At 36.4% G+C, this 27,521-nt stretch overlaps 1 protein-coding gene across 2 annotated transcripts in view; it reads right to left on the reverse strand.

Annotated features, from left to right (window-relative positions):
* The window catches only part of CERT1 (ceramide transporter 1), a 71,182-nt gene that overhangs the window by 40,728 nt on the left and 2,933 nt on the right, over positions 1–27,521 (reverse strand). For both annotated transcript variants that reach the window (XM_070938818.1, XM_070938817.1), the window contains exons 2-3: positions 21,174–21,308; positions 12,157–12,273 (exon numbers count right to left, since the gene is read on the reverse strand). In XM_070938818.1, coding sequence (XP_070794919.1) covers positions 12,157–12,273; positions 21,174–21,308 — 252 coding nt within the window. The remainder of the gene's footprint in view (positions 1–12,156; positions 12,274–21,173; positions 21,309–27,521) is intronic.

Below are 27,521 nucleotides of genomic sequence, written 5' to 3' on the forward strand. Positions count from 1 at the left end.
TGGCTATATCGGGACGCTGGAAGCCACAGCCACTCGGTCTTGGAGGGGTTGAGTCGGAGCCTGTTTCTCCCCATCCAGGCCCGCACGGCCTCCAGGCACTGGGACATCACTTCAAGGGCATCGTTGGGGTGGCCTGGGGTGGAGATGTACAGCGGAAATGCAGAAAGGGGGGGGGCGGCTAACCACATATAGCCATTATGAGAAATTATTGAACAGGATTAGCATGGAGGCAAGTAAAGAATTTTTGGGAATTTAACAAGGAAGAAAAAAAATAGCAAAGAACAGATCAGAAAGAAAAGATAATCGGTGGTGTCAAAAGCAGAATATGAACCAAGGAAGGAGAAACAGAGCAGAGATTTTTTTTAAATTGGCAAGAAACTGTCATTTTAATCAAAGCAATTTCAGTACTGCACATAAATAAACCAATTTTCTTGGATCTGCCAAAATTTAATTTTCTATCTCTATACGGTATTTCTATTCTATTATCTTCCTACCTTTTAAACCTTAAGACTGCTAATTTTCTTCCTCTGAAGCAATTCTTTTTTTTTCCTCTGTAGTTTTAACATTTATGGTTCTAATTCCTTTAATTTACTTGTTTCTTCTTTTCTTTTACATTTGAATACTATATCCGACATGTGCTTATGTCTGACTTTTCTGCTAGGAAATTCTTTAGTCTTATTACACTTTTAACATTAAAGAAAGTTTATTCTCTCCACTGTTTTGAATCCAAATCCTGTATTCCTAAAACAAGGATGGCTTATGTAACTTGGTTTCTTACTTGTAGCCACAGCAGAATAGAAATGATAGTGCAGTGCACAACCAATTACACCATATGTCACAAAGTATGATGACACATGGGACATTGCTATCTCTACATGTAGCAGCAACATCAGGGAAAATAGTAACCATGATTGTTTTCTACCTTCTATTTCTTCCATTAGCCTAATGATCTTGCAATCTGTCATGAAATGTTTTGAAATGTTCCCTCCATTTTGTTTATTTCCAAACATATATTCCTAGCTTTGCCATTTTGACAAATGCTATAACTTGAAGCTTTTTTCTGTTGAGACTTAGAACTGCAATTAAATGCCTTTAAAGAACAAGATAATTGGATAGCTAAGCCATAATAAATACACCTGTTTTTCCTTTTCATTTGTTTGTGACTATAGTACCTTTCTGATCTATTTGAACTCTGAATCCTCAGTGGTTTTTTTTACTACACCCATGATATTTTACTGTTTCTCCCTCTTATTATCTGATGATACATTTCATCATCCTTTTAAAAAATTACTTTGAGTCTATCCCTTCATTTTCAAATTCTTCCATATCTTTCTTTCTATCCACACAGGTCTTTATTACATTTGAACATACCATTACTCATTTTGTTTTTCCATCGCCTTTTTTATTATCCTTCATTTTAAATGGAGAGAGAGAGAGAGAGAGAGAGAGAGAGAGAGAGAGAGAGAAATAAAGCAGATCCCAAAGAGGTGATGCTTTTATTAAACCAAATGAAGTTTTACAGAAGTATTCAAGTATTCAAATACTGTTCATCATATGCAAGATGGTTAAAAGCCATAAGAAAGGGACAAAAAACAATTGCTGGTCAGCTAGCTGTATCCAGATCATATTCATATAAGTGAATTATGTATTTAGCATTTATGTGTTTGTCACAATCAACAGAATTCTACTTATTCTATTTTTGACACAGAACCACATCCAAACACAATCAACATTTTTTAGGAAAAAATAAAGTTTACAATTTCCTGTAACAATAGTAGCCACTAGATGGCGTCAACAAAAAGAGTATGAAGCAATTCCTAGAGGTTACTATCGGTCAAAATCCAGCAGTAACCTTTATCCTGCCTCCATTACATTCCAGTAAGTCTACATTTAAATGTTTTCAAGACTTCCTAATTTAAATGATTGGTGGTTTACAAATGTTCTGACTCCAGCAGCAAATCCTGAACTGTTTTAGGTTTTTAAAAATAAAATTATACAAGCTGCAACTCAGACAGGATAAGACTTTACCTGTAAAAACAGAATAGAATTACACATTAACACCAACATGAAGGCTCTGGACAAATCTTAACTCTGTCAAGAGATCAGCAATACAAAATGTAAACACTGGTTAATAACCTTATATGTAGAAAGACAAGAGAAGCAGAGCAGAGTCTACCCCAACCTTGTGTCCTCTGCGCATTCTGGGGCTGCACACCCCAAATTCATGGCTGAGAGCACTCAAACACAACAAAAATATTAGGAAGAACCCCACTGACAATGGGTTTGTCTAGTGGGCACTTTATTTATTAATAAAATTATCCATCTCATCCGAAGTGACCCTTTATTATCATAAAGTTACACAAAAGTCTTGCCTGCACCCTTAAATGCTAGCTTTAGTTACAAGCTAATGTTAACATTACCTAATGTCCTAAAAAGAAAAACAAGAAAGCCACCGAACAGTCATTTCAGTGGACTATACACACTCTCACTTCATAGCATTCCCCTCCAACAATGTAGTACTGAAAATTGCCAAACAAGGGGACAGTTAAAGTGGGCATAAGTTATGCCTCTAGGCTTGCTGCTTCTTTGTATTCAAAGAATACTTTCACATTAACATTTGGTTTGATTCATAAGTCACAATGATCAGAATCCCAGGGGGAAAAAGACAGTTCGGCTCATGTTTTCCTATGCTATCAAGCTTCTTATAAAGCAGCCTTGTTCAGCAAAAATCAAACACAAGAAGTGAACTGATATAATGGACCTATGTACCCTCCTCCCCAGACTAAGCACAGCAAAGGGACTGGACAAAGTTGGATTGTGGTCCAAATTGTCTTTTGGGAGGGAGACAGCACTCTCCGGATAGCAACCTATCTACTTTACAATGTGGTAAGCCAATCCTAATGCATTTTATGGGCTCATTCTACTAAGAGAAGTTCTGGGCTCCTGGCCCAAGCCCTGCTCTGCTGGCACTTTAAAAACAGACAAATTTATTATTGTGTAAATTTTGTATATCTTCTATAGAATCTTTTTTTTTTAAAAAGTATAGAACTTTAAAAATACAAAAAACTAGTAAGCAAAAAGTGCAGAGAGAAAAAAAGGAAAATAAAAAGGGGAAATATGTAAATGACTCTTTTCCCTTCTTCATGACAAGTATAATTTCAGTAACTTACCTTCTCTAACATTTCAACCTAAAATCTCTTTATACCATTACTTGTCTTTAATCTAAAAGCAAATACAGCCTCATCAATCTTAATCAGCAAAAGTAAGAGCTACCAGAAATAACTACATATATTTTCACATTAAACAAGTACATCAATTTCATATTCCTTTCATTTATCTTTATAGTAATTTATCTCTCTTTTTCAAAATACAGTCTCCCCTCTTCTTCCCATATCTTATCTTATATCTGTATACTATTAAATCTCTCCTGTCTAAAACCTTTAACTAGGTGAAACAGTGCATCATACAGCAACAATTTTTGAATTATGATACCTGAAATGCGTAATTTTATAAAATGTGTCCAAAATCTGAAACCGATCTCTTCAGTGGAACAGTAATTTGCTATATTTGTGACTGCTTTAGTGCTGCTGCAGTGTACTGCTGTGCCACTGCCCAAAAGTTTAGTAGGCTGATCCCATCCCTAGTCCTTTGGAAGGAAGGTGGGTAGACTGGTCCCTCCTTCCAGGGCTGGAGATCAGGTGCAGACTGATACCGCCCTTTTGAACTCATTTTTATAATAGGGGACAAGTTCTGAGTACATTGTTGCCAAATATCCTTGAATTCTTCCAGAATTAAAATACTTGTCTCCATTCTGAATTAGTGGGTAATTATAATTTTTAATTCTTTCTGGTTGTCTCTAGTAAGCAGCCTTCAAGGTCTCCTCTTATCATGCTTTTCCCAATGCCACATTTTTTCAGGAAAAGATTTCTTACACTTAAATTCAAAATCTTCATATATTTTAATAGGATTTTAAACAACCACTTATTCTAATTATTCTAATTATTTCATAATCTTATTTTCAGTCTCTCTAGCCCCTTAGTCCATAATTATTTTTTTTTACAAAACCACCGTTCTATTTACCCTTATTTCCAAGTAACAAAGTTCTTAAACTTACATGAAACCTTTTTTTTTTTTTTTTTGTTGAGGACTGAAGGAAAATCCAGTGTAATAAAAATGGTCCTTATGAAGGTTCTTAATATCCAAAAAAGCGATTTACAAGCCACTTCCCAAGAAAGTGATTAAGATAGGAAGTGGGCGTACCCAGTATTTCTTTGAAGACTTCGAACTGCAGCTTGGGCAAAGCTAACTCTCCCAGCTCCCAGAGCTCTAAAACCTGACAGAGACCACTATTTTATGGTCTCATAATGGGGAACATCTGTTACGAAGCACTATGGGTGGTCCCAGATCCTCTCATTAATCTGGATTCATTCACTGGCTCCTCTTCCTGATGCGTGCATCAGCTCCCATCTTCAGTTCACTATGTTTCCCATAAAAGATCTAAAACAAATCCTTTTTGTGCACTTAAACAGATGCATTGAATATAATTCTAAGTGATCATTATATATAGTAAAGATATTTACTATACACAAGAAAAAGGAGGTAATTATTGAAGAGGTGAGAGATACCTCATAAATATAAAATATATCCATTAGTTAATCATTAGTTACAAATGATACAGGCAATCTTGTGCTGAATACACTATATGTGGAATGAGAAGAAATTTTGACCTCTGTTTAATCAGGCGCAATTGTTTTATTTAAAAGGTTCAAATAGATTCCTAGTAATGGGTCAGTTTGTTGGCTACCTCATTAAAAGTTTGTACTATTCATGCAACTGCTACCTTGTGATGCAGTTCCATAATTGCAAGAATATACTTGAAGCATGCCCTTGCAATTACAATTCAAGGTTCAGCACTTAATGATATAAAACCACATGCCAGACAGAGAAACCGAGAATTTTAATATCTTTATTGTCATACAACAGCAAACCTGCTCAAGTTGTATGTTGACACAGAAAATTATTTTATTTTCAAACTTCTAATGTATTATCTTTTGAATAAGAATGTCAGTTACAGTATAACATACAGCACATACAATGTTATATAAATAAAAGTTAGATAACTAGAGTACATGCCAGGGTGGGCGTGGCCAACTCAATGTCACTGATGTTGGGGGTGCCTGTGGTGGTCTGAATGCTCTGCCAGTGAAAACGGGCTCTCAAGCTCCGTTTTCAGCTACAACAGCATCCTGCAACCTTCTGCCAGCAAAAATGGAGCTCGGGGGGGGGGAGGCTGCACATGGCCCTCGCGAGCTCTGTCTTCACTAGCAGAGGCACCATGGGCCAGTCCTTTGCTGTTTCCAGAGCGGCCCGCTGGCCAGATCTAACCCCCCTCAGGCCGGATCCGGCCCACAGGCCTTGAGTTTGACACCCTTGCTCTATGTGCTCAAATAATATTGTAAAACACCAAGATATTATTGCTTTCTCTTTTTTCTCAGAAAAGAAACAAATTTTGGAAAAGGTGATATAATTTTTAAATGATCCTTTATAAATATGAAATTGTTGTTATCCCAAGAAAATAAAAGATTATGTAAGCTGTGATATTACTAGCACAGGAAACAATGATTTTATATAAAAAGTGTTCATTGTAATAATATGAATATTTACAACAGAAGTAAAGCACTTCATAATTTATTTCCCCTCAATTCTCTGGGAAGAAAACAGAAAAGAGTATCTTTAAAAAAGAAGAGAATCCTCTTTTAGGAAGATGTTTTACAGCTGAACTTAAACAAGATTTGAAGTCTGTCTTCAAGACCAGATTCACTTCACTTTGCAATAACAGACAAACCTCAGATAACACCAATTTAGGATAATTTAGCAAGACTTTATTTGGACAGTATGAAGCTTGCTATCTAGGTTAGGCTACTCTAATGCATTTTTTATAAAGTCTTTAATTATGATTCAAAAAATTCCAAATATTCTAAACTGTGGCTGTCTATATGCTGGAGTTATACCATTTGCCAGCCTAATATGAAGCCTTAATATTTTCAGCGGCTTTACTCAAAGGCCCATATCCATCAATATTAGCCTGCCCTGGTAGAGAGACAGAGAAAAAAGAAAAAAACTCTTTCTCAGTGTTTATTTTGTGTGCCTCCATGAAAGCCACAAGGCACAGTTGTGGCTTTTTCAGTTGCGGTTTCCAAAGTGAAACTTGGCTTACTGAGTGAGTATTATAGGCTTTTAAGTATGGAGTAAAAGTTTCTGTCATAAAATATAGCAGCATTTAGCTGACCTTGGCAGATCCAAAATAAGTCAAGCAGAATAAATACTTGGAAGTCTTTGAGCTATGGATAGACAACACTGGGAAGTCAAGACAATGGCAAACCACTTCCATATTTCTCCCAAGAAATGTTGAAAAATGTTGACATTGAGAATGACTAAAGATAAACTTTAACTTCACCTGTCTTCTTTAAAGGATTTTATTTGGTTGATTTATAATCTCAGGATGAGTTCAATTTTAATTTCACACATAGTTGTTAGTAATTCATTTTGGTATGACTATGAGCTTGAACTCTAATGCTTCAATGTAAATCTATATATATAAAACTGAAAACCACTCACGCCATAATCACGAAATCTCCAGAACTGTAAAGCCTACAAACTTGAAATTTGCCACATACATTCCTCTTGGCTTCTAGGTGCTCACTAAGAAAGGATTTTTCAAAAGGACCATCAGAGCATTAGTATTTTCTATATTATTATTAACATGCTCTGATGCTAAGGAGTTCTACTCCTCCTCCCTACCTGAAAAGAAATCTGTTCCAAATGCAAAACACAAGCAGAGGAGAGGAGTTTCAGTTTCAGTTTTACTTTCACAGCAACCAGAGGATAGGATAGGGAAGCCTTCTGTGGAGCAAGCCTGAGGGAGAGAAGGGGATAGGATGGGGAGGCTTCTGTGGGGCAAGCCTGAGGGAGAGAAGGGGATAGGATAGGGAAGGCCTCTGTGGGGCAAAGCTGAGGGAGAGAAGGGGATAGGATAGGGAGCCTTCTGTGGGGCAAGCCTGAGGGAAAGAAGAGGATAGGATAGGATAAGAGACGTTTCTGTAGGGCAAGGCTGAGGGAGAGAAGAGGGATAGGATAGGGTTCTGTGGGGCAAGGTTGAGGGAGAGAAGGGGAGAGGAGAGGAGAGAAGCTGATTGTAACTACTCATTAATTTTCAAGCTGTAAATATCGATTTATCAAGCCCCATCACACAGCTTCGTAGCGAAGCATGGGTATCCAGCTAGTAACTGTATATTTTGTAAATTGCCCTGGGATTTGGGGGGGAGGGGTATAGAAAAGATATGCATTCATAAATATCTGGAAAAATTGACACTAATATATCAAAATTGCAATTTACTAGCACAAGTAGCTTAACCAAAAAAAACCCCACCTCTTTATATTTAAAGTTCCTGCGTACATTTACTTAAAAATATGAAGCTGGAACTTGGGCTATTCAAGTTTGAGTACTGAAAAACAATCTTCCTTCAAAATTTGCTACATTTGCTACACATTTTACTCATCTGCACTAAATGCCTATTTGCTTCTGGGATTATTTCAAAAGTGCTTGTTTTGTCTTTAAAACACTAATTTCTTATATTTTCTCCCATTCACTTGATCACCCTAGTTCTTGCTCTATATTTTATATGAAATTTGTAAGGAGCAAATAAAAGAAAACTATCTGCTTTATGAAAATAAAGGAGAAACACATTATCAGGTAGGTCCAAAGTCTTGTTGGAATTCATTTGCATTTTAGAAAATCACATTCCTTCTTGTGGAACATTCTGAATATATAGCCATGATGGCGAACCTGTGGCACACAGTGCCCTCTCATGGGCACGTGAGCTGTCGCCCCAATTCAGCTCTGCCATGCATGCGCGCACACCTCCCATGGCCAGCTGGTTGTTGGGTCTCTGCCACACATGTGTGGGGTGCGTGTGGAGGGGGCACACATGTGCGGGGGGAGGCAGGGTGCATGCGGGGGGCCATGCGTGCATGCACCGGGCGGGGTACATGCAGGGGGGTGGGATGAATGTGCAGGGGCCACACGCACATTGCATTTTGCGGGTTCGGGCACACGCTTGCGCTTTGGGCACTCAGTCCGGAAAAGGTTAGCCATCATGCCCTATACCCATGATGATGAATCTATGGCACACATGCCACAGGTGGCACATGTAGCCATATCAGTGGGCACGCCAGCTCAGCTCTGGCACGCATGCGTGCACCGGCCAGCTGATTTTCAGGCCTCCTGGGCTCACCAGAAATAGGGAAACAGGCTGTTTCCTGCCTCTGGAGGGCCTGGCAGGGGGGGAAGGCCCGTTTTCTTTTTTTCACCTGGCTCCAGATCCTCTCTGCGTATCTATGGAGGGCAAAAACAGCCTTTCCCACTCCCTCAGAGGCCCTCCGGAGGCCTGAAATGGCCCATTTTCCAATTCCCGGTGGGACAGGAAGTGAAATTTTTTTGCTGTCCCCAGCCTCTAGAGACTCCTAGACAGCAAAAAAAAACCCACTTCCTGTCCCACTGGGAGTTGGGAAATGGGCCGTTTCAGGCCTCCAGAGGGCCTCCAAGGGAGTGGGAAAGGCTGTTTTCGTCCTCCCCAGATACACAGAGAGGATCTGGAGCCAGGTGAGAAAAATAATGGGCCTACTGGGCCATCACATGCCAGGAGTGGGGGGGGGGCAGGGGGATTGTGCGTGCATGCACAGGGTGGAGCGCATAGAATTATTATAACCTCTCTTGCCCACCCCCCCGGCACACGATGGCAAAAAGGTTAGCCATCACTGCCCTATACCTTTTCAAATGATTGTCCAATCTCTTCTTAAAAACTTCCAATGTTGGAACATTCACAACTTCTGGAGGCAAGTTGCTTCACTGATTGTTCTAACTGTTAGGAAATTTCTCCTTAGTTCTAAGTTGCTTCTCTCCTTGATTAGTTTCCACCCATTGCTTCCTGCCCTGCCCTCAGATGCTTTGGAGAATAACTTGACTCCCCTCTTCTTTCTGGCAACCCCCGAGATATTGGAACACTGCTATCATGTCACCCCTAGTCCTTTTCATTAAATTAGACATACCCAATTACAGCAACAACTCTTGATATATTTTAGCCTCCAGTCCCCTAATTGTTGCTCTTCTCTGCACTCTTTCTAGAGTCTTTTTTATATCGTGGCAACCAAAACTGGATGCAGTATTCCAAGTGTGGTCTTACCAAGGCATTATAAAATAGTATTAATACTTCACATGATCTTGATTTTATCCCTCGTTAATGAACTGTGTTGGCTTTTTTGGCAGCTGTAGCACACTGCTGGCTCATATTTAAGTGATTGTCCACTAGGACTCCTAGATCCCTCTCACAGTTACTATTATTGGGTCAGGTACCACATATACTGTACCTGTGCATTTGGTTTATCTTGACTAACTTTTTTCACCATTGAATTTCATTTTGTTAGATAGCACACAATGTTCAAGTCTGTCAAGACCCTTCTGCATCTTGACCTTCTTAGATCCAGCACTTTTTAACCCTTGCTGCAACCATGAGACTTAGGAAGTATGTATGTGCATGATTGTGTATCAATCAGATTATCTCTGAAAAAAGAGGCTTTAACCAAAACACATAAAATTCTAATTAAAGCTCACACTTCATGACAATTTATTTTTTCCATCTACCAGCAATCCTTGACTTATGACTGGAATTTCTGTCGTAACTCATTGCGGTTGTATATGCTGGATCCAATTGTATGACAATTTCTATGGTGATTTTAAGCAAATCATGCAGTCTTTAAGCAAGTCTAGCTTCTTTAATGGCCTTTGTTGCCATTTTTTTTGGTCAGGAATCAGCAAAAAAGGTAGCCAATTGTAATTATGTTAGCACAGGAGGCTGCAATCTCTAAGAAATGCAAGACGGCTGTCAAACACTAAAATTCTGATCATGCAACCACAGGATTGATGCAATGGTTCTAAGTCCAAGGAAATGTCATATATCAGTTTTTCTAAGACTGTTGTAACTTTGTTTGAACCATCATTAAAGAGTCATATGTCAAGGATTACCCATATTATGTCATTTCCAAGAATTAGGGGCACTTAATCTATGGAATGATATTTCACAGAATATGTATTTTCTAATTTTATAACTGGCTAAAATGTCTCTTATTAAATATTTATTTGATCATTATTGATTTTGCTAGCTATAGTTTTATTCACTTTAAGATTATTTGTATACTATTGCATATTATTTTACAAAGATTTGAGTGATATCTGAGGCATCCTATAAGATCTCAAATAAAAGCAATCTAGGATTTTTTTCCTGTAGAAATAGAAAAAGCTTGTTAAGTGAAAAAAGAGATTTTTCTATCTGTTACCTATAAAAGCACTTGAAAAATTTGTTCCTGGTCATTCAACCATCATACTGGTACAAGACAGTATTCAAACCCAAGTCAGAAGATTAGAACAATTAATCTTAAAGCTGATTATAAACATTTTTTTACCCTTACTCATACCAAGCTTTGCAAACTGTATTGTAGCCAAATATCACCCCTTATGCCAACATTCTTTTGAACTTTATGATTGGTGCAGACAAAAATTTAAGCTCCACTTGGTGGAGGTAATAGCTTGTGTGTTTTCCATATTACCACACTAATTCCTTACAGCTTCCCATTATTTCATTAACATTTCTTCAATGCTTCTCAATAGCAAAATGTTAATAAAGGTAGTCCTTGGCTTCTGAACAGTCATTTAACAAACCTTCAAAATTAACATAGCCTTGAAAAAGCTGCTTACAGTGCTCTTCTGGCAACTGTAAAATGTCAGTTCCCCCCCTTCCCCCCTGCTTTTTTGGTGCTTGGTAACCAGCTCACATTTACGATTGATTGACAAGCTTCCCACAATCATGTAATTGCCATTTGCAATCTTCTCTGCCAGATTCTCCAAAAAGCCAATATGGAAGCTGGCAAGGATGGTTGCAAGCGAAAGGGAGCTGAAATCCTTTAGTGGGCTGCAAGAAAGAGCTGAAATCTTCAGGATTTCCACTCCATGCACAGAAGAGAGGGAAATCCTTTGGTAGGCTGCAGGAATTGTTCTGGCAGCTCCACAAAGAATTTTCCTGCAATCCACCAAAGGATTACTCATTCATACACAGAGGGGAGCATAAATCCTTTGGTGGACTTCAGGAGCATTCAGAGTGAAAGGGCTATCTACCAGGAGGATTTCTGCTCTGTGCCTTTAGGTAGCTATTTTGCTCTGTCTGCTTAAGAAGTGCTGGGATTGCATTCATTGAGTAAAGCAGTCATGTGAGTGTCTTGCTTATTTACTGCTTCATCAACAACCAGTCCCAATTGTGGTCGCAAGTAAAGGACTGCCTGTATACCAACTTTTTTTTTTATTATTGAAAAAGTTTTTCAAATACAGATTTTTCCCCCTTTTTTCTCCCCCCTCCTCCCTAACCCCCCCTCTCCACCCCTCCCCCTGTGACTTCTTCAAAGTAAAATCCAAATTCATAACAGATTATATAATACTTTACCATCCCCTTACTCCATCCCCCAAATACTGACCCTTTCTTTCTAATAATATTATTATATCCCCCTTTTACTATACATTTCAAAAAAACATTCTACTATAACATTATATAATAACTTCTGGTTTAGCATAGTAATATTATTATAACTCCCAATTTAACAATAATCTGCCCTTTTTTTCCTCCCCATACATATATCTCTTAAATCAAACCTTGTATGTATATTAATATAACATTTCAAAACAACCTTCCACTTTAAGACTATATAATAAATCCTAATTTAACATTTAATCTTTTGTGTATATTGATATATACCAACTTTTAATATATCTGTATTATTCATTTCAAAACCTTATGTTATAATATTTCTGGTGGCTGAGTAGTATAGCATTAGTTTTTATTCATACTGGATTACTCAAGTTGTTAATCAAAATTTAGAGCAGCCTTTCCCGATTTATTAACTTGTACACCCATTGGAACTACAACTCTCAGAATTAGCCACATGGGTTATAATTCTGGAAGTTAACAGATTCAGCAAATATAGGTGGTGTTAGCCAGGAGATAACTAATTCATCACTATAAGTTATTAATTTGAAAGAATAACAATCCATACCTTGTGCTGTTCAATTGCATCTATCCATTGCTGCCTATGATCTGGATCCTGAGCACGTAGATACCAAACACTATCGTTTACACTAATATCAAATCTGCATTCATCAAATTCATGAGGCTGTTGGACAAAAAAAAAAGATAATTAGGGGCACTAGAACTACATTTTAAGTAGATGAACCATGAACCTTTTAAATAAAGAATTTTATTTATCAACATATTCATTAGTCCCCATTATGATCTAACCCAGGCCTACCAAAATCTGTACAGGGGACAGGGCCACTGACAAATTAAAAATAATTGTAGGCTACAAAGAATAACTAGCCTGCCCATCAGTTGTTTGGTAGATTCTGGGGCAGTGACAGAACTGACAATGTTGATGAGCCTGGATGCACCGGAGAGGCTCAGCAGCATATCTTTTGGGGCAATAGTGGCAATATTTGGCAGCAGCAGAGTTATTGAATTTTTAAAAAAATACTGAGAGGCCACATGAAACCTGTAAGCCTTACACTGTATAGACTTGATCTAACCAAAAAGTTTGAAAAAATGACTTTTTGAAATTAGGAAAGAAAAACATATGATGTAAACATACAACAAAGATCTGAAAAATAATTTGCAAACACTAGAACTTACAGGTTGAACTAAGAAGCATGCTTTTTAAATTGAAACATTGAGTTATATACAGTTTAAAAACAATACTTCCAAGACAGAAATGACAAATATAGCATGCCTTATATGTTTCAAACATTCCCAATAAGTATTTCCACAAAGATGGTATTTGTGCATACTATGCACAGAAAATTGGATGCCAGAGTTTCTTCCTCTTCTGAAGACTAGGGAGAGGGGGGGCAAACAGAAGGGCTTTGGAAGTTAGGTAAAGTCTCATGCATAGAGGCATTATATATTGTAACACCTGTATCTATCTCCTCTGAGAGCTAAAGGTGGATTACAATGGATATAGAAAGTCCATAGCCTCAAAATGTCAAGTCTTTGAGATGTAAAAAAAAAAAATCAGATTAAGATAAATCACTTCAGAATTTTTTCTACCTTTAATATAAGATATAAGCTATACAGTGCAATTGTAAAACAAACTAAAATCTTTCAGGGGAAAATAACATAAAATAAATGTGCATTTCCTCTTCTAAGTAGAGATGTGGAAATAACCAATCACGTTCAAATTGATGTTAAATAGTTGTCAATACACACTTGCCATTATTAAAATGACTGTGATCAAGTCCATATAAAATTCAGCTGTTCTAGTAGGATTTGTCTGACATTACTCAGTTGCCTCTTAGAACAAAAGCCATGGTCTGCAAAGAGCTTACAAAATATCAAAGGGATCTTATTGTTCTAATGTATCAATCAGGAGGAGGGTACAAAAATATTTCCAAGGCACTGGATATACCATGGAACCCAGTGAAGACAGTCATCAACAGGTGGAAAAAATATGGCACAATAGTGACATTACAAAGAATTACCAAGATCCCTCCAGAATTGATGACAAGAAGAAAACTGGTCTGAGAAACTGCCAAGGGGCCTACAACAATATTAAAGGAGCTGCAGAAATTTCTGGCAAGCATTGGTTGTGTACTACATGTGATAACAGTGCCCCATATTCTTCGTATGCCTGGGCTGTGGGGCCAGATGGCAAGATAGAAGCTTTTTATACAAAGAAAAACATCTATGCCAGCTACATTTTCCAAGCCCTACATGGAGTCTGACAAGGGCATGTGGGAAAATGTGTTATGATCTGATGAGAGACCAAGATTGAACTTTTTGGCTGAATTCCAAAAAGTATGTTTGGTGGAAAAACAACATTGCACATCATCAAAAGTACATTATACCCAAAGCAAAGCGTAGTGGGGGCAGCAGTATGTTTCAGGGCTGCTTTTCTTCAGCAGGAATTGCGGCTTTAGTCAAGGCGTAGGAATTATGAACAGTTTCAAATATCAGTAAATTTTGGCACAAAACCTTCAGGCCTCTGTTAAAATATTGAAGATGGAGAGGAATTTAAACATCACAATGACCCAAAGCAAATCAACAAAAGAATGGGTTCATGAGTAGTAGATCAAAGTTTTGGAACGGCTCCAAAAGGTGCTTCAAAGAAGTATTAGTTTAAGGGTGTGCACATTTATGCAATCATGTTATTTTTATTTTTTCCCCTTAAAAGATTTCAGTTTGCTTTTCAATTGAATTGTACAGCTTATATGTTATATTAAAGGTGGAAAAATATCTTTATGTCGTATGTTGTGTAAATGTTTTATTTATGTTTTAATAAAGTTTATAATTTTTTTTTTTAAAAAAGGTGGAAAAATATTTGAAGTGATTTCTCTTGGTTTGATTTTTTTACTTCTCAAAGCCCTGGCATTTTAACAGGGTTGTATAGACTTTTTATATTGTATGCATGTGTGCGCACACACACCATTCTGATAGCACATCTAAATATCTGCAAGTGCTGAGCACTAGTTTCAACTCCTGGCAGAAGGTTTGAACTCAATACAACAGCAGCTGATGAATCCCAATAAGGGGGCAAAACTGGAACTGTATAGAAATAACTAAAAGCATTCAAGCCAGAAATTTATACTAGATTCTTGATTTGTAGATCTGTGTTGTGCTTGAATCAAAGTATTCATTATTTCTCTAAATGTGCCCTGCTTACTGATTTTGTTATTTTGAGCCATCTCTGTGTACCTGCTCATAGCTGCCACACACACACGCTTTTCCTGTCACATCTGAGGTAAATCTTCCTGAATCTTGGAAATTTTAAGACAAATTTCTTAGCCTCATTTATTAAGATGAAGTTTCTTTGAATGATTTAAAACACTTCTCCCCAGATTTTGCTCCACTTGGGCTAGGCTGCCATTTATGAGATAAGGTGTCAACTGATTCATCTATTACTCTTAACTATGTGTAGCTGATCACTCTACTGTCTACTAGGCTACATAGGCTGTTGACCATTTTCCCCACCTTTTCAAGTTAAACTTGTTATACAAAAGCAGGGTGGATAAAAATCAATGATTTTTAAAAAAAAAAATCAAAAAAATCTGATTTTTTTTATTTAAATCTGATTTTTTTTATTTTTATCGAATTTATTTTAATAAAAAACTTTTGGGGTAAAAATCTATGGTAAGATAGTCTTCTATTTAAGATACATAAATAATTTAGTTTATTCAGCATGAAATGGAGCTTAGTTATGTAGCATGAGGCTGTATATTCTGCAACACTGGGACCATCGGTGAGTCAACAGTGGGTCAAAGGAGTAGCAGAGATGACAGTTGCTCTTTAAAAATTATGATTTAAATCGAGTTGATTTAAATCAAGCCTTTTTACTAGTGATTTAAATCATGATTTAAATTGTGATTTAAATCAACTCGATTTAAATCAAATCCACCCTGTACAAAAGATAGCTTTAATGTGCTGAACACTTTATTGAAATAGCTGCATATTTAGGAAATACTATTAATAAACAAATTATAATCTATTAATGATTTTAGAATTCTAGGTGCTTTGAATATTCAAAAGGAAGCAATTTTTATAGCTAATTTATAGAATGTATACATCTTAAGTTCAAATCTCACCAGGCTCAAGGTTGACTCAGCCTTCCATCCTTTCTAAGGTAGGTTAAATGAGGACCCAGTTTGTGGGGGCAATAAGCTGACTTTGTATAAATATACAAAAGTATGAAGGCTATTGCTTAACGCATTGTAAGCCGTCCTGAGTCTCCAGAGAAAGGCGGCATATAAATCAAATAAAAAAAAAAAAAACTACTGTAAATCTGTGCCTTTTCAGTAAAGAGAGGTAAAATTTAATATTCAATGTTAATATTCAATACGATTTTAAAACTTCCCTTCATAATTCTTTTGCTGTAAACCACTTAGAGAGGGCTGTAAAGCACTATGAAGCAGTACATAAGTCTAAGTGCTAGTGCTAGTGCTATTTCCTTTATCCTTCCCTCTCTGTTTACTAAAATAGCCAGAAAACAGAATTATGAGAACTGTATCATGTCTCTAAGGAGTCGGTTTTACACATCAATGTATGATACTCCATCAGTTATGAGGTAATTTCACAAGGGCTTTGAGTTGTTTCTTCGAGTTGTTTGAGTTGTTACAAGAATGGCTGCTTATTCTAACATTATGCAGACCAATGACTAGACTTTTAAAAAATGTAACCGCACAATTACAAATTACTGTGATCATACACCATGCTAATCTTTTGCTTTAACAATGGTTTGTTGAATGAGCCAAAACAAAAAGTGGTGAGACATGTGAACAAGCAACCCTGGTTTGTATGGACAAGTTTTGATTTGATCTGTTTCTTTTTTGCAGCTGCGATTTCCTTATATTTCTGTGGATTAGTTAGATATTCAGGTAAGATACACAAACAAAGTGAGAAACCACAGACAAAACCCGAGTTTCTATTTACACATCATACTGAAAACTTCTTTAGGATTTAACAGGCAGAGCTGGATTTAAGTTAAGGCTGAATAAATACTTGTCTAGGGTGCCAAAGCTTAGGGAGTGCCAATGCCAACCCTCCTTCTGAATCATTCCAAAAATGCAAATCTTCACAATGGCAGGTGGTGGCTTACCAGTCAATGTAGCCTAGGGATGCCCTATACCTTGAGCCAGCATTGACAACACCTCACTGGTAATCACAGTTAATGGCCAGAATGAAGAAGGCAGTCCAAAATATATGAAGGGCACCAAATTAGATAGTCCTGGTTTGGTCTTTCAAATAATTGACAAATTATCTCCAGAATGAATTCTAAGCCTGTAAATATCGCAAAGAAATATGGGAAGGCACTTTAAAACTGGTTATACATGGTGGCTTTGCAGAAATTTTAAAATCAATTTTAATTTCTCTTCCAATACAGTCCTACAAAACAATTATAATAATCATCCATTAATGTCTATTACTTGGCCAGTTTCTTTGATATGCTAGCCAAAGCTGGATAAAATTACTATTTTGGAATCTAACAGGAAGACCAAGGGTTTTCAAAACACCTAATTTTTCAAGGAGATTGCAACTTTGTTTAAAAACAGAATTATTCTCTATTCCTAGGTCAATCAATTTATTGACAAAAATATTTTCATCTTGCCTGGAAAAATCTTTATTTCCTATGTCCACCTGACTAATGATGCAAGGCACTAGTTCAGAACTCAGTCTCATTAACTGAGGAAGAAAGCTAGAAAAGAACTGTACAGCATCAGTACATTGATACCTGCAGAATTTCAGTGCTTCACAAAGATCTCTTCTTCAGTTGTTTCATATTTAATTTAAATTTTGCCTTGTAATATTCTCTAAGCTTTTAAATCATCGTTTATCAAAAGTTCCTAGCACTTTTAAAAATATTTTTTACTTTATTCAGAAAATTAAGATAAAATACAACTCCAAAAAAAGGAAAAATAAATTTTACAAAAACAAAACAAAGATAGACAAAACATTAGAAAAGAAAAAATGTGCACTAAATAAGACAAAAGGCAAAAACACATACTTATATTATCCCCTCTAGTTGAATATTGATAAATATATTGGAACAATATGAGTCCCCCCACTCCCTGGTGAAATGTATTAACTTCTTCCTCTATTTGCAACCAATTTGACCTGTCATCTATCTACTACATATAAAGGCAAAGTAGTTAACAGTTGAAACAAAAGCAAAGTTCTCTATTAACAATTTATTATTATATTTAATCTATGATTGTCTACAATGGTTTTTTAACTACCATAAATCACCACAATCATTATGTATGATCAGTCTGGGATCAAATAACCTCATTTGATTCTTAATAATAAAACTTCTGCTTGAGATTTTGGTTGAAAACATTTCTAGTAATTGTGTCTTATTCCCCAAAATCATAAACCTTTCCCCGAAAAATCCAGCCCAAATTGTTTTCCAGATAGAATAAATCCATTCCCCAATCACCATCAATCTTCTTAAGAAAGACCAGTTCATCACTAATCGATTCTGTTAACTCCGAATCTGTAAAATCCATATTCCCTTCAACCTTCTCCAATGAATCTGAAGTTTCCATATCATGATCCTTCTCCTTTAAATCTTTAAACAGCTATTTAGATTCCAATCCATCCAGTTCTGAGTTTGGTTTGGGTATACTTGCTTGTGTCTGGATATTCTCTTTAAGTTGATTTAAAACCCTTGTTATTTCATCAAACATTTTACCAAAGTTTTCAATTTGAACTTGTAAGTTAAAAAGCATTCTTTTTTCCAAAGTCTTCCCAGAAGGCTTCATCTGGAAATTGGTACATTGTTTGCATTTTCAATTTAGCCCTGTAACTGGGCATTCATAACGAGACATAAACAGTTCCTTTCTAACAAAGTAGTATTGAGCTAATATTTCTCACAATAAAGGATGGAAAGAATTTCCATGAAGCATTAAAAAAATTAAACCAGAGGTTTTTTTAAAAAAAAAGTAAAGAAAATGCGAAATCCCTGTAGTGAAAATCCAATGCAAATGAAAATCCAAACAGGTCACTTCCACTACCCAGGAAATCTCTATTGACTTCCATATGGAGAAAGAGAAAGTAATTCAGAACAGCAGTGAAACAGTGAAAAACATTAAAGAATTCACATTAAAATCCAGCAAGGGGTTAAAGTAAATTAGCCTTCAACCAGACAATTAATTTTAAAGAGAAAACTCAAGATAAAAAAGAAAATTCAAATAGTATAGCTAAAACCCAAATTTTTAAAAAAATTAACAGCTGAGAGGAAAGACAGAGGCACAAGTCTCTGACCATCCCTATCGGGAATTGCAATCCTCAAAATTCCTCTTCTCAGGAGGGTCCACAGTCATCAGTGGGTTATCTTGGTTGTTCCTAGCAGCTCCCATTCAGATCTAGAGGGCCAGCTGCCAAAGAACCCATTTTGGCAAATCAGCTGTTTGTCAATACAAAATCCACCTGCTACTCAGGATGGCATCTTGGGGGGAACCTTAAAACAACAAAACAGCATAACTGGCATGATGCCTGGTGAGATAAATGCATGCATCCTTTTTTTAAAAAAGGTCTTTTTATGGAGTGCTACTGGTTTATTTGCATGTAAATGTATGCAAATTTAAAACTCATTGCTCAATTAAAATGTCTTTAATCAGGTCATAGATCTATTTAAAACTAATAAACTTGCAGTGTATATTTGTTCAAGACCAATAGCAATAGCACTTAGACTTATATACCGCTTCACCGTGCTTTACAGCCCTCTCTTTAAGTGGTTTACAGTCAGCCTATTGCCTCCAATAATCTGGATCCTCATTTTACCGACTTCGGAAAGCTGGAAGGCTAAGTCAACCTTGAGCCTGTTGAGGTTCGAACTGCCAAATTGCAGGCAGCCGGCAGTCTGCAGAAGTAGTCTGAAATACTGCATTCTAACCACTGTGCCACCATGGCTCACGATGATTTCATTTCTGCCTTTAAATAGTGTTAACTTTTAAAATTAAACATAATGTTTAATTTTTAAATTAAACATGTTTAATTTTTAAATTAAACATGTTTAATTTTTAAATTAATAAGTGTAATAAGAATTGAAAAATGCTTACTAGTCAATAAAATAATTATGAAAAATGTATTAAAAATTATGTGGCTCAAATTAGAACCAATAACTTCTGAAACCAAAATTCTCATTCAGTGGATAATCTATAATTTTAATGCAAAGAACAGAGCAACATTTGAAATTTGTAACTTCATACATACAATGTATGAAGTTACAGCAGGCTATCATAGCAATAGCACTTAGACTTATATACCATTCCATAGTGCTTTATAGCACTCTCTGAACGGATTATAAATGTCAGCATTTGGCTGAGGGCAGTGTTAGCCTGTAATACTGCATTCTAACTATGGCTCCTGCTTATCATATAATGCTTACATGCCTCTATGTCTGATGAAAGTAGCAATTTACCCATGGAATAGAAATAATGGCAAGATATTATGCTATTTTCAAACATTCATAAAATACCAATGGGGTATATTTTTTCCAGAAAACCTGAGCGCATACAAATAAATCTGCCTAAGTTTTATTTATTTTATTTTATTAAATTTATCCAGCTGACTGACATGACTTTACATAACAGATAATAAACAATTAAAACAAATCTTAAATAATCTTTAAAACAATTAACATACAAAAATAAGTAAGGTTATAAGCACGTGAAATCATCCCTCCCCAGGCTGTGGAAAAACTGTCCTCCATGAAATAGGTCTCCATAGCACCCAAAATGTTATGGGTGTGTGTGTGTGTGCTGCCTTAATATATAATGCACATGGTTATAACTGTAAAACCTTGAGGCGCAGAACATTATCATCTTATTCTGATTCTGTGAAATCATATAAGAAATATAGAAGACCTGTATATTGCAGTTATTGTCCTTTTCCTTGCCAATAAAAGAGCAGTTGATACTGCATCTTTATTCTCAAGTTAGCCAGTTAGCAGATCAAGGAGGCAATCATAATGACAGAACAAAAACAGCTTTTATGTTATTATTGCTGTTCCCAAGGCAAGCCAGCAGTAGCATGTGAAGTAATCATCTGATCATTAACACATAAGTACTTCCTGATACATTAGCACAACCAAATAGCACCACCAATACTTCAATAACTGTTATGCTTCTGTTGCCAAAACGTTAATCATGCTTCTGATATCTTTATCAAGCGTCTCTTAAAACATACTGAAGATTTAAAACAAAAATCAGCCCTATTTAATACAAGTTTAAATGCCTTATGTTTTTTTTAATGGTTGCATTTACAATTATAGCTTATTTGTTGCTTTAATTTTATAGTTTAAAAGAGACAAGTTGTCTCTTTAAATTGTAAAATACGTCTATAAACATCTTTTTTCCACATGTATATTTCAGAAACTTGATCTACATGAAAAAAATTATATGATCAGTTAAAAATTATTACCACTTTGTCCAATGCGAGATTAAACCAATTTGTTGTTTCAAATATTATTGAGAAATATATTAAATATATCAGTGAGGAAGGCTAATCAAGCCTTAAGAAAACACTTACTGTGATGACAGCTTTACTCAGACAGATTGAGCCTCTGCAGCCATATTCCGTTTCATCTTCAGATTTGTAGTAACTTAGAGTGTTGTTTTTCAATACCACCCAGCGGTCCTGCCATCCATGGATGTAGTTGGTCCACTAAAAAGAATAAATATGTACTTTTGAATAAAGCAAAATAATGAGGATATTTTTATGTGGCACTATACTCAGACAATAGATTTTCTTATTTTCTTATATACTTTACTAAATTTAATTTTAATAAAATGAATACTATTTATTCTAAAAGAATGTAACTGCCAGTGTTTAATATATTAAAAATAACAACTATAAATAATTGTAAAATATTCTTGAACCTTTAGAGAAAACTGAAAATCTTGTAAGAACTCTAAATAAATCAGATTCTGAAAGGCTTATTTCCAAGAAATAATTAAAAATCACCAGTGATGGGTTGCACCTGGTTTGGACCGGTTTGCAAGAACCGGTAGTAAAACCGGCAGGAGGTCCCGCCCACCGCCCTGGATGTCATCATCAGTGATCTGCACATGCGTGCGAGCAAAACGAGCGCATGTGCGCAATTCCATTGTAAACTGGTAGTAAAGGTAAGTAGAACCCACCCCTGAAAATCACCAACATTACTAAAAAGCTTTGCTTGAAGTTAAAACCCACCCCTCTCCTAGAAAAATGAATTATTTTAGGATATAAAATATTTTAGGATACTGAAGGGGGTTTTAAGGGGAGTTTTAACATCTAATATTGATTTGTCTATTTTATTGCTGTGAGCTGCCCTGAGTCCTTTTCGGAGAGAGGGCGGCATATAAGATAGATTAGATAGATAGATAGATAGATAGATAGATAGATAGATAGATAGATAGATAGATGGATAGATAGACAAACTAAAAAGGCAGAATATTTCTCCTAAAAGGGAGGCAGAAACTCATTCCCCCCCACCTTTGTCAATGGGCCATTAAGACCTCAGCATCCCATCTGCAACACAAAGGACCCATCTAGCAAACGAAACTCGCCACATGGCACCTGGGAAGATTACATCAGCCAGCAAGGCTAGCTAAGTCCCCCATCCCCTGGGAGTCCGACAACCAATTAGGATACTCTTCCTGTGCCCCAGGAAGTTCAAAGCCCAGAGAAGGCATAAAACCCAGGAACTCTCAGCTCCTCTTCCCTTTTTCTGCTCAGGAACTCAAACCATGTGATCCTTTCCACCATTAAACCATCTTTCCAAGCAGTCTCCATGTTTCCAGTGTCTTTTTCCCCACTTGGAACTGAACCCAGAAAGACATTTCTTCCAACAGCTTCACAGCAATAACAACCCAGGTCTGCTGAATTTGACAATGAATTCCAGATAATTATATCACTACAGTAGTGACATTTTTACCCCATATACTGTATATTTCCATAAATTGGTTGGGGATCATAACATTTCTAATCCAACATTTGGATTAGAGCAGGTGTGTCAAACTCACATTGTCATGGCGGTGTCATGTGAGGTATTGGGACTTTTCCCCCCTTTGCTGGGCATGGGTGTAGCCAACGTGTGATGCATCTGGCCCACAGGCCAGGAGTTTGACAGCCCTGGATTAGAGTATCAGATTACAGAAGGATAAAAGAAGTTGTAGAAAAAATGGTTCTAAAAGTTTTTTTTAAAAAAAAGTTGGCCACGCCCACTCAGTTACATTACCCCCCCACCAAGCCACACTCACAGAACCGGTAGTAACAAATTTTACATTTCACCACTGTTCTTGTCTAAATATTAGAACAAAAACTATACTATTAGTATGAGTACTTCCAGCACTATTGTTACCAACAGCAATATTAAAATAAATTTGTACATTACAATAAAAGGAATATTTTCAGTTTCCAGGAAGTGACTTCACAGGAATTTTGCAACTGAGTTTAGCAAGCAAATTTCTAATAAATATACACAAGTGAAGAATGGGTTCTTAGCTAAATTGAGAGCCTGTGAAAAGAAGAAAAAAGAAAAGCCCTTCTAGTAGGGATGACTTAAGAAACAAACTTAAAGGTGAATATACATTATCTCAGAAGTTATGACTTGTAATATTTGTGGTATACTTGTGTTGTTGCCTAAAAGTACCGTACTATCTATTAAAAGTGCAAACTTATAACAGAGCTTTAAAAAAATAAAAATTAGGGACAACTGGTTTTAGTTCATAAATGGCAAATATCATGCCAGGTTTGGCAATACATTTCTATTCTTTAGATATTTAACTCAATACTCACGTGACTTGCTCACAGTGTCAACATAGCTAAATAAGTCAGTTTATTGCAGACAAAAGTCTTGCATAAACTGTAGACCGCATCCAATCCTAAAGATATGTCTGCTCCAGGATTTAAAGCACAGTTTTTTTCCTCTTTTTTCCATGGAAATTGAAATTCTCAGCAAGGAAAATTAAACAGTCTAGTCTCTAGTGGATGAAAACTGGAATCAGAAACACAAAGTATTCTGCCCTATTAGAACTCAATATTAACTCTTGGTCTTTCTGAGAAAAAACAGACTTTGATTCTTCTAGAGAAAAAATTTATATTCTGCTGAACAGGAGACAAGAAAGTGAGCTTCTTAAAAACAGATAGGATACTGTTGTATTCTGCAACAAAGCAAGGATAAGGGCTGTGGAAATTGTTGGCTGCGGAGAGGGAGATGTACCGGCATCAGGACAATTAGCTCATGAAGTGTGGTATCTGTCTGGATCACAGAATAGGAATGTTCAAGAGTAATCAATTCCTCTGAACATTATTCCATCCCCCTAATCAATCTGTGAATAAATTACATTGCAAAATAACTGACACCATCATATCTCCATAACTATGAAGTCCAGAGAACCTGGAGACTTCCAATTCATGCAAGGTGAAAAACCGACTGTGCAAAAGGTGTTGATAGGATATTTGGTTTTTGAGATTTAAGATCTGAGATTCTGTCCTACCTCTCTCGGGCTGGAGTCAATTGATAAACAATTTAAAGTAGAAAATTTATCAGGCAAAGAAATGGTACTGAATATGAGGAAATTCTATTTCATAAAGACCATACTTAATAGCTTAAGTGGAAAGTAGCTAACTGTCCAGCTAATGGGGAGATTCAATAGAAAAAACAAACACAAAGGTGCAGGTTAGGATATAAGTGGAGGAGGCAGTATCCATTATGTCTTTGGTGTGGGAGGAAGTATATGTGTCTTTTCCTTTAAGGCAGAAAGAAAACAAGGTAAGACCCAATTCCCAGCCAGCAGCAGGACTGGATCTAATGAATTTAGACTGCATATTAAGGTCAGTGAAACTAGGGGACTGGAGGCTAAAACATATGAAGAATGGTATTTCTAGTTTAATGAAAAGAAGGACTGGGGGGGGGGGTGCCATGATAGCAGTGTTCCAATATCTAAGGGGCTGCCACAAAGAAGAGGGGGTCTCCATAGCATCTGAAGGCAGAAGCAGCAATGGATGGAAACTAATCAAGAAGAGAAGCAATTTAGAAATGAGAAAGTTCCTGGCAGAAAAATTAATCAGTGGAACAGTGTGGCTTCAGAAATTGTGAGTGCTCTATTTCTAGAGATTTTAAAGAAGAGATTGAACAACCACTTGTCTGAAATGATATAAGCTTGGTCTCCTGCTTGAGCAGAGGATTGGACTAGAAAACCTCCATGGTCCCTTCCAACTCTGTAATTCGGTTATTTTATGGTTGAAATCTAGGCTGTGTGCACATGTTCTGATGTCTGATAGATTAAGCAGGGTCCTGAGCTCATATTGATTGAAATTAAGCATCTTTCAAAAGCAACTCTTTTTTTCTTTTTCTATATTTAAGTCTTTGACCTTATTTTATGTAATGCATATAACATTTAAAATTCTGAATATACTAGTAGTGCTCTTTCCAAGAAAATATTCTAGCCTATAGGAATCTTCAGAGACCCAAGCAAGTCCAATCTATGTGTGTTCACACACCCATTATAGGAATAATTTGGAAGTATCTAAGTACAAAGGAACATTCTGCCAATGTTCAGCAGAAAGGCAGGTTTTGTAGTCCAAGTCAAGGTTCACAGCAGCTTCACAGTAAGACTAAGCACCATATAAGTAAAGATCATATGGAATTCTAATTCTACTACCAGATTATACCCAGATGGAAATTTCATTGAGAATTGCCAGCTTCCACTTCAGCATAGCTGATATTGAACCACCCCGATTTCCAGAATGAGGTAGCCGCTGAATAGACCTCCCTGTGCCCAATGCTTCTCTATAAACTGAGAACTCTCCTCTAACTTCCTGTTTTCTAACTATTCACACAGAGCTAGTAGTGTTTTCATAGCTGGTAGATGAACCTTCCGTTTAAGGACTGAATTATACACACCAGAAGAACTGGTTCGTAACACCATCTCACCTCTGTTGCAACACTTAGGGCTTCTATGTCTGACTGCCTGATTACTTTGTTTCAGTTCTTATCCACATCTGGAGTTAGATGAGGATAAGAAAGAAACAGGACAGTTATCTGGGTGATGGCCTGCTGGAATGAAGTGATGTATACCGAAAATAAATTTATCAAAATGTTATTGAAACATAGTCCATTGGATTAGGAGACCTTTAAAATTAATCTTGAGTAGGCTAGAGTTGTAAACCTTGGAAGTAAAAACCTTGAACAATACACAGAAACCCAATAGTTTCTTTATCATCCTGAAATAATAAGTTTACATTATAGGAAGAAATTTTGAATGAGTATTCAGAAAAATTTCTAAGCACTATGAGGGGCAACAATGCAACCATTTATAATGAGAAGGAGAGAAGTCCTCTTCAATGGATGTATGCAAGAATGTATGTTGTGCTGGACTATCTATTGTGAAAACTTTAATTTGGATTCTTGCCCAGAATAGGGTATGTGATCCAATGACCTAAATATTCTACTATATATCTACTATATAGTAACATTTCCACATTATAAGAAGTATTTTATGCTTCATTTGGGCACAGAATGCAGTCAGCTTTGATTAAATTATATGATCCCTTTTACATTAACTTGTACAGCATTCTGCAAGCTACATTATGGAATGCATAGCATATTCATATATAAACATGTGATACATTTGACATTAATACTATTTCAATTATACTATAAACATTGTACTCATATAGTGATATACATGGCCACAGCTCCATAACCTTAACTGGATAATTCTTATAACATGCCAGACCTCAGCAGCACACACCATCAATTGGAAGCATGCATTCCAATTACTGTCTTATTTTTGCCTTTTGTTATTAAAGCCTCCACCGAGTAGACAGACTAGCCAATATTTTCTTAGTCAGATGCACAATCTAGCACTTATTTTATTTTTTGCAGTGATTTTCATACCCAACTTGGATAATTTTAGGTGCTTATGTTCTGACCATAGGGGGGTAAACTGTTCCACAATCAAGGAGCTATAAAGTACATTTCCAGACACCAACCTCGTTATGGACTCCTTTGATTCTGAGGCTGGAGAATGAGCATACTAATAAAAGTGTTGGAAATGGGCTAAATGAGTTCTGCTTTTGCTGTTCAGCTGGTGGAGATCATCTCTTTGATCTTTCAAGGAGTGGATACTTGCAGCATTGTGTCCTGAATAGATTGTGTATGATGGGCAAATTCTGCCTGGAGAAGATAGATTCAGGAACACATGGTCTTTAATATCAATGCTTTGTTCTTGGCCATCTAACACTTTATAGTGACAAGTTAAATTTATGACACGCTCCATAAAATTATTTAAATGCTACAATATAGGAGCATTATCAATTCTTGATCGTTTAAAGATAATTAATGTCAAGCTACAATTAGTTGAATCACAGTTCTTAATCAATACAATTGTTGCACTTTGCGCAAAACACTGAACTAGTTTCTTAGAAGTCATAAGAAAATGGTAACTGAAGAAAGCAAAGCCTCTTCCCTTTTCCGAAGGCCTTTTATGTTGGACTTTTGAGATTATAACCCTAAAGGCAAGAACTTTTTCTTTTAATCTAGGAAATTGTTTGGTTAGGAAAAAGTTTAGGAAAGTTCCTGTCTCTATTACATGTGGATGGTTCAGAAGGAAAATAATTTAGTTATTACTATTATTTATATGCAACTCAATTTCCAAAAGGCCCTGGACAGCTTTTTGGGACTGAAAACGTCTTAACTCTTTTAAAACTCCTTAGTCCAGGAAAACTACATGATATAGGAAGAGATTACTGTATTTGAGGGACCTCCTTCTCCCAAAAAGACTTGCCCACCCCACATGCTTCCACAGACAGGGCACACTGCATGTTCTTTTTTTAAAGTCTTGTCATCTTATGGGACATAGAAAGCGTATCTTTTCCATGATTGTCCCT

This window comes from Pituophis catenifer, unplaced genomic scaffold (assembly GCF_029215685.1).
Source record: "Pituophis catenifer annectens isolate HBS135680 unplaced genomic scaffold, rPitCat1.0.hap2 SCAF_2, whole genome shotgun sequence".
NCBI classification, from domain to species: domain Eukaryota; kingdom Metazoa; phylum Chordata; class Lepidosauria; order Squamata; family Colubridae; genus Pituophis; species Pituophis catenifer.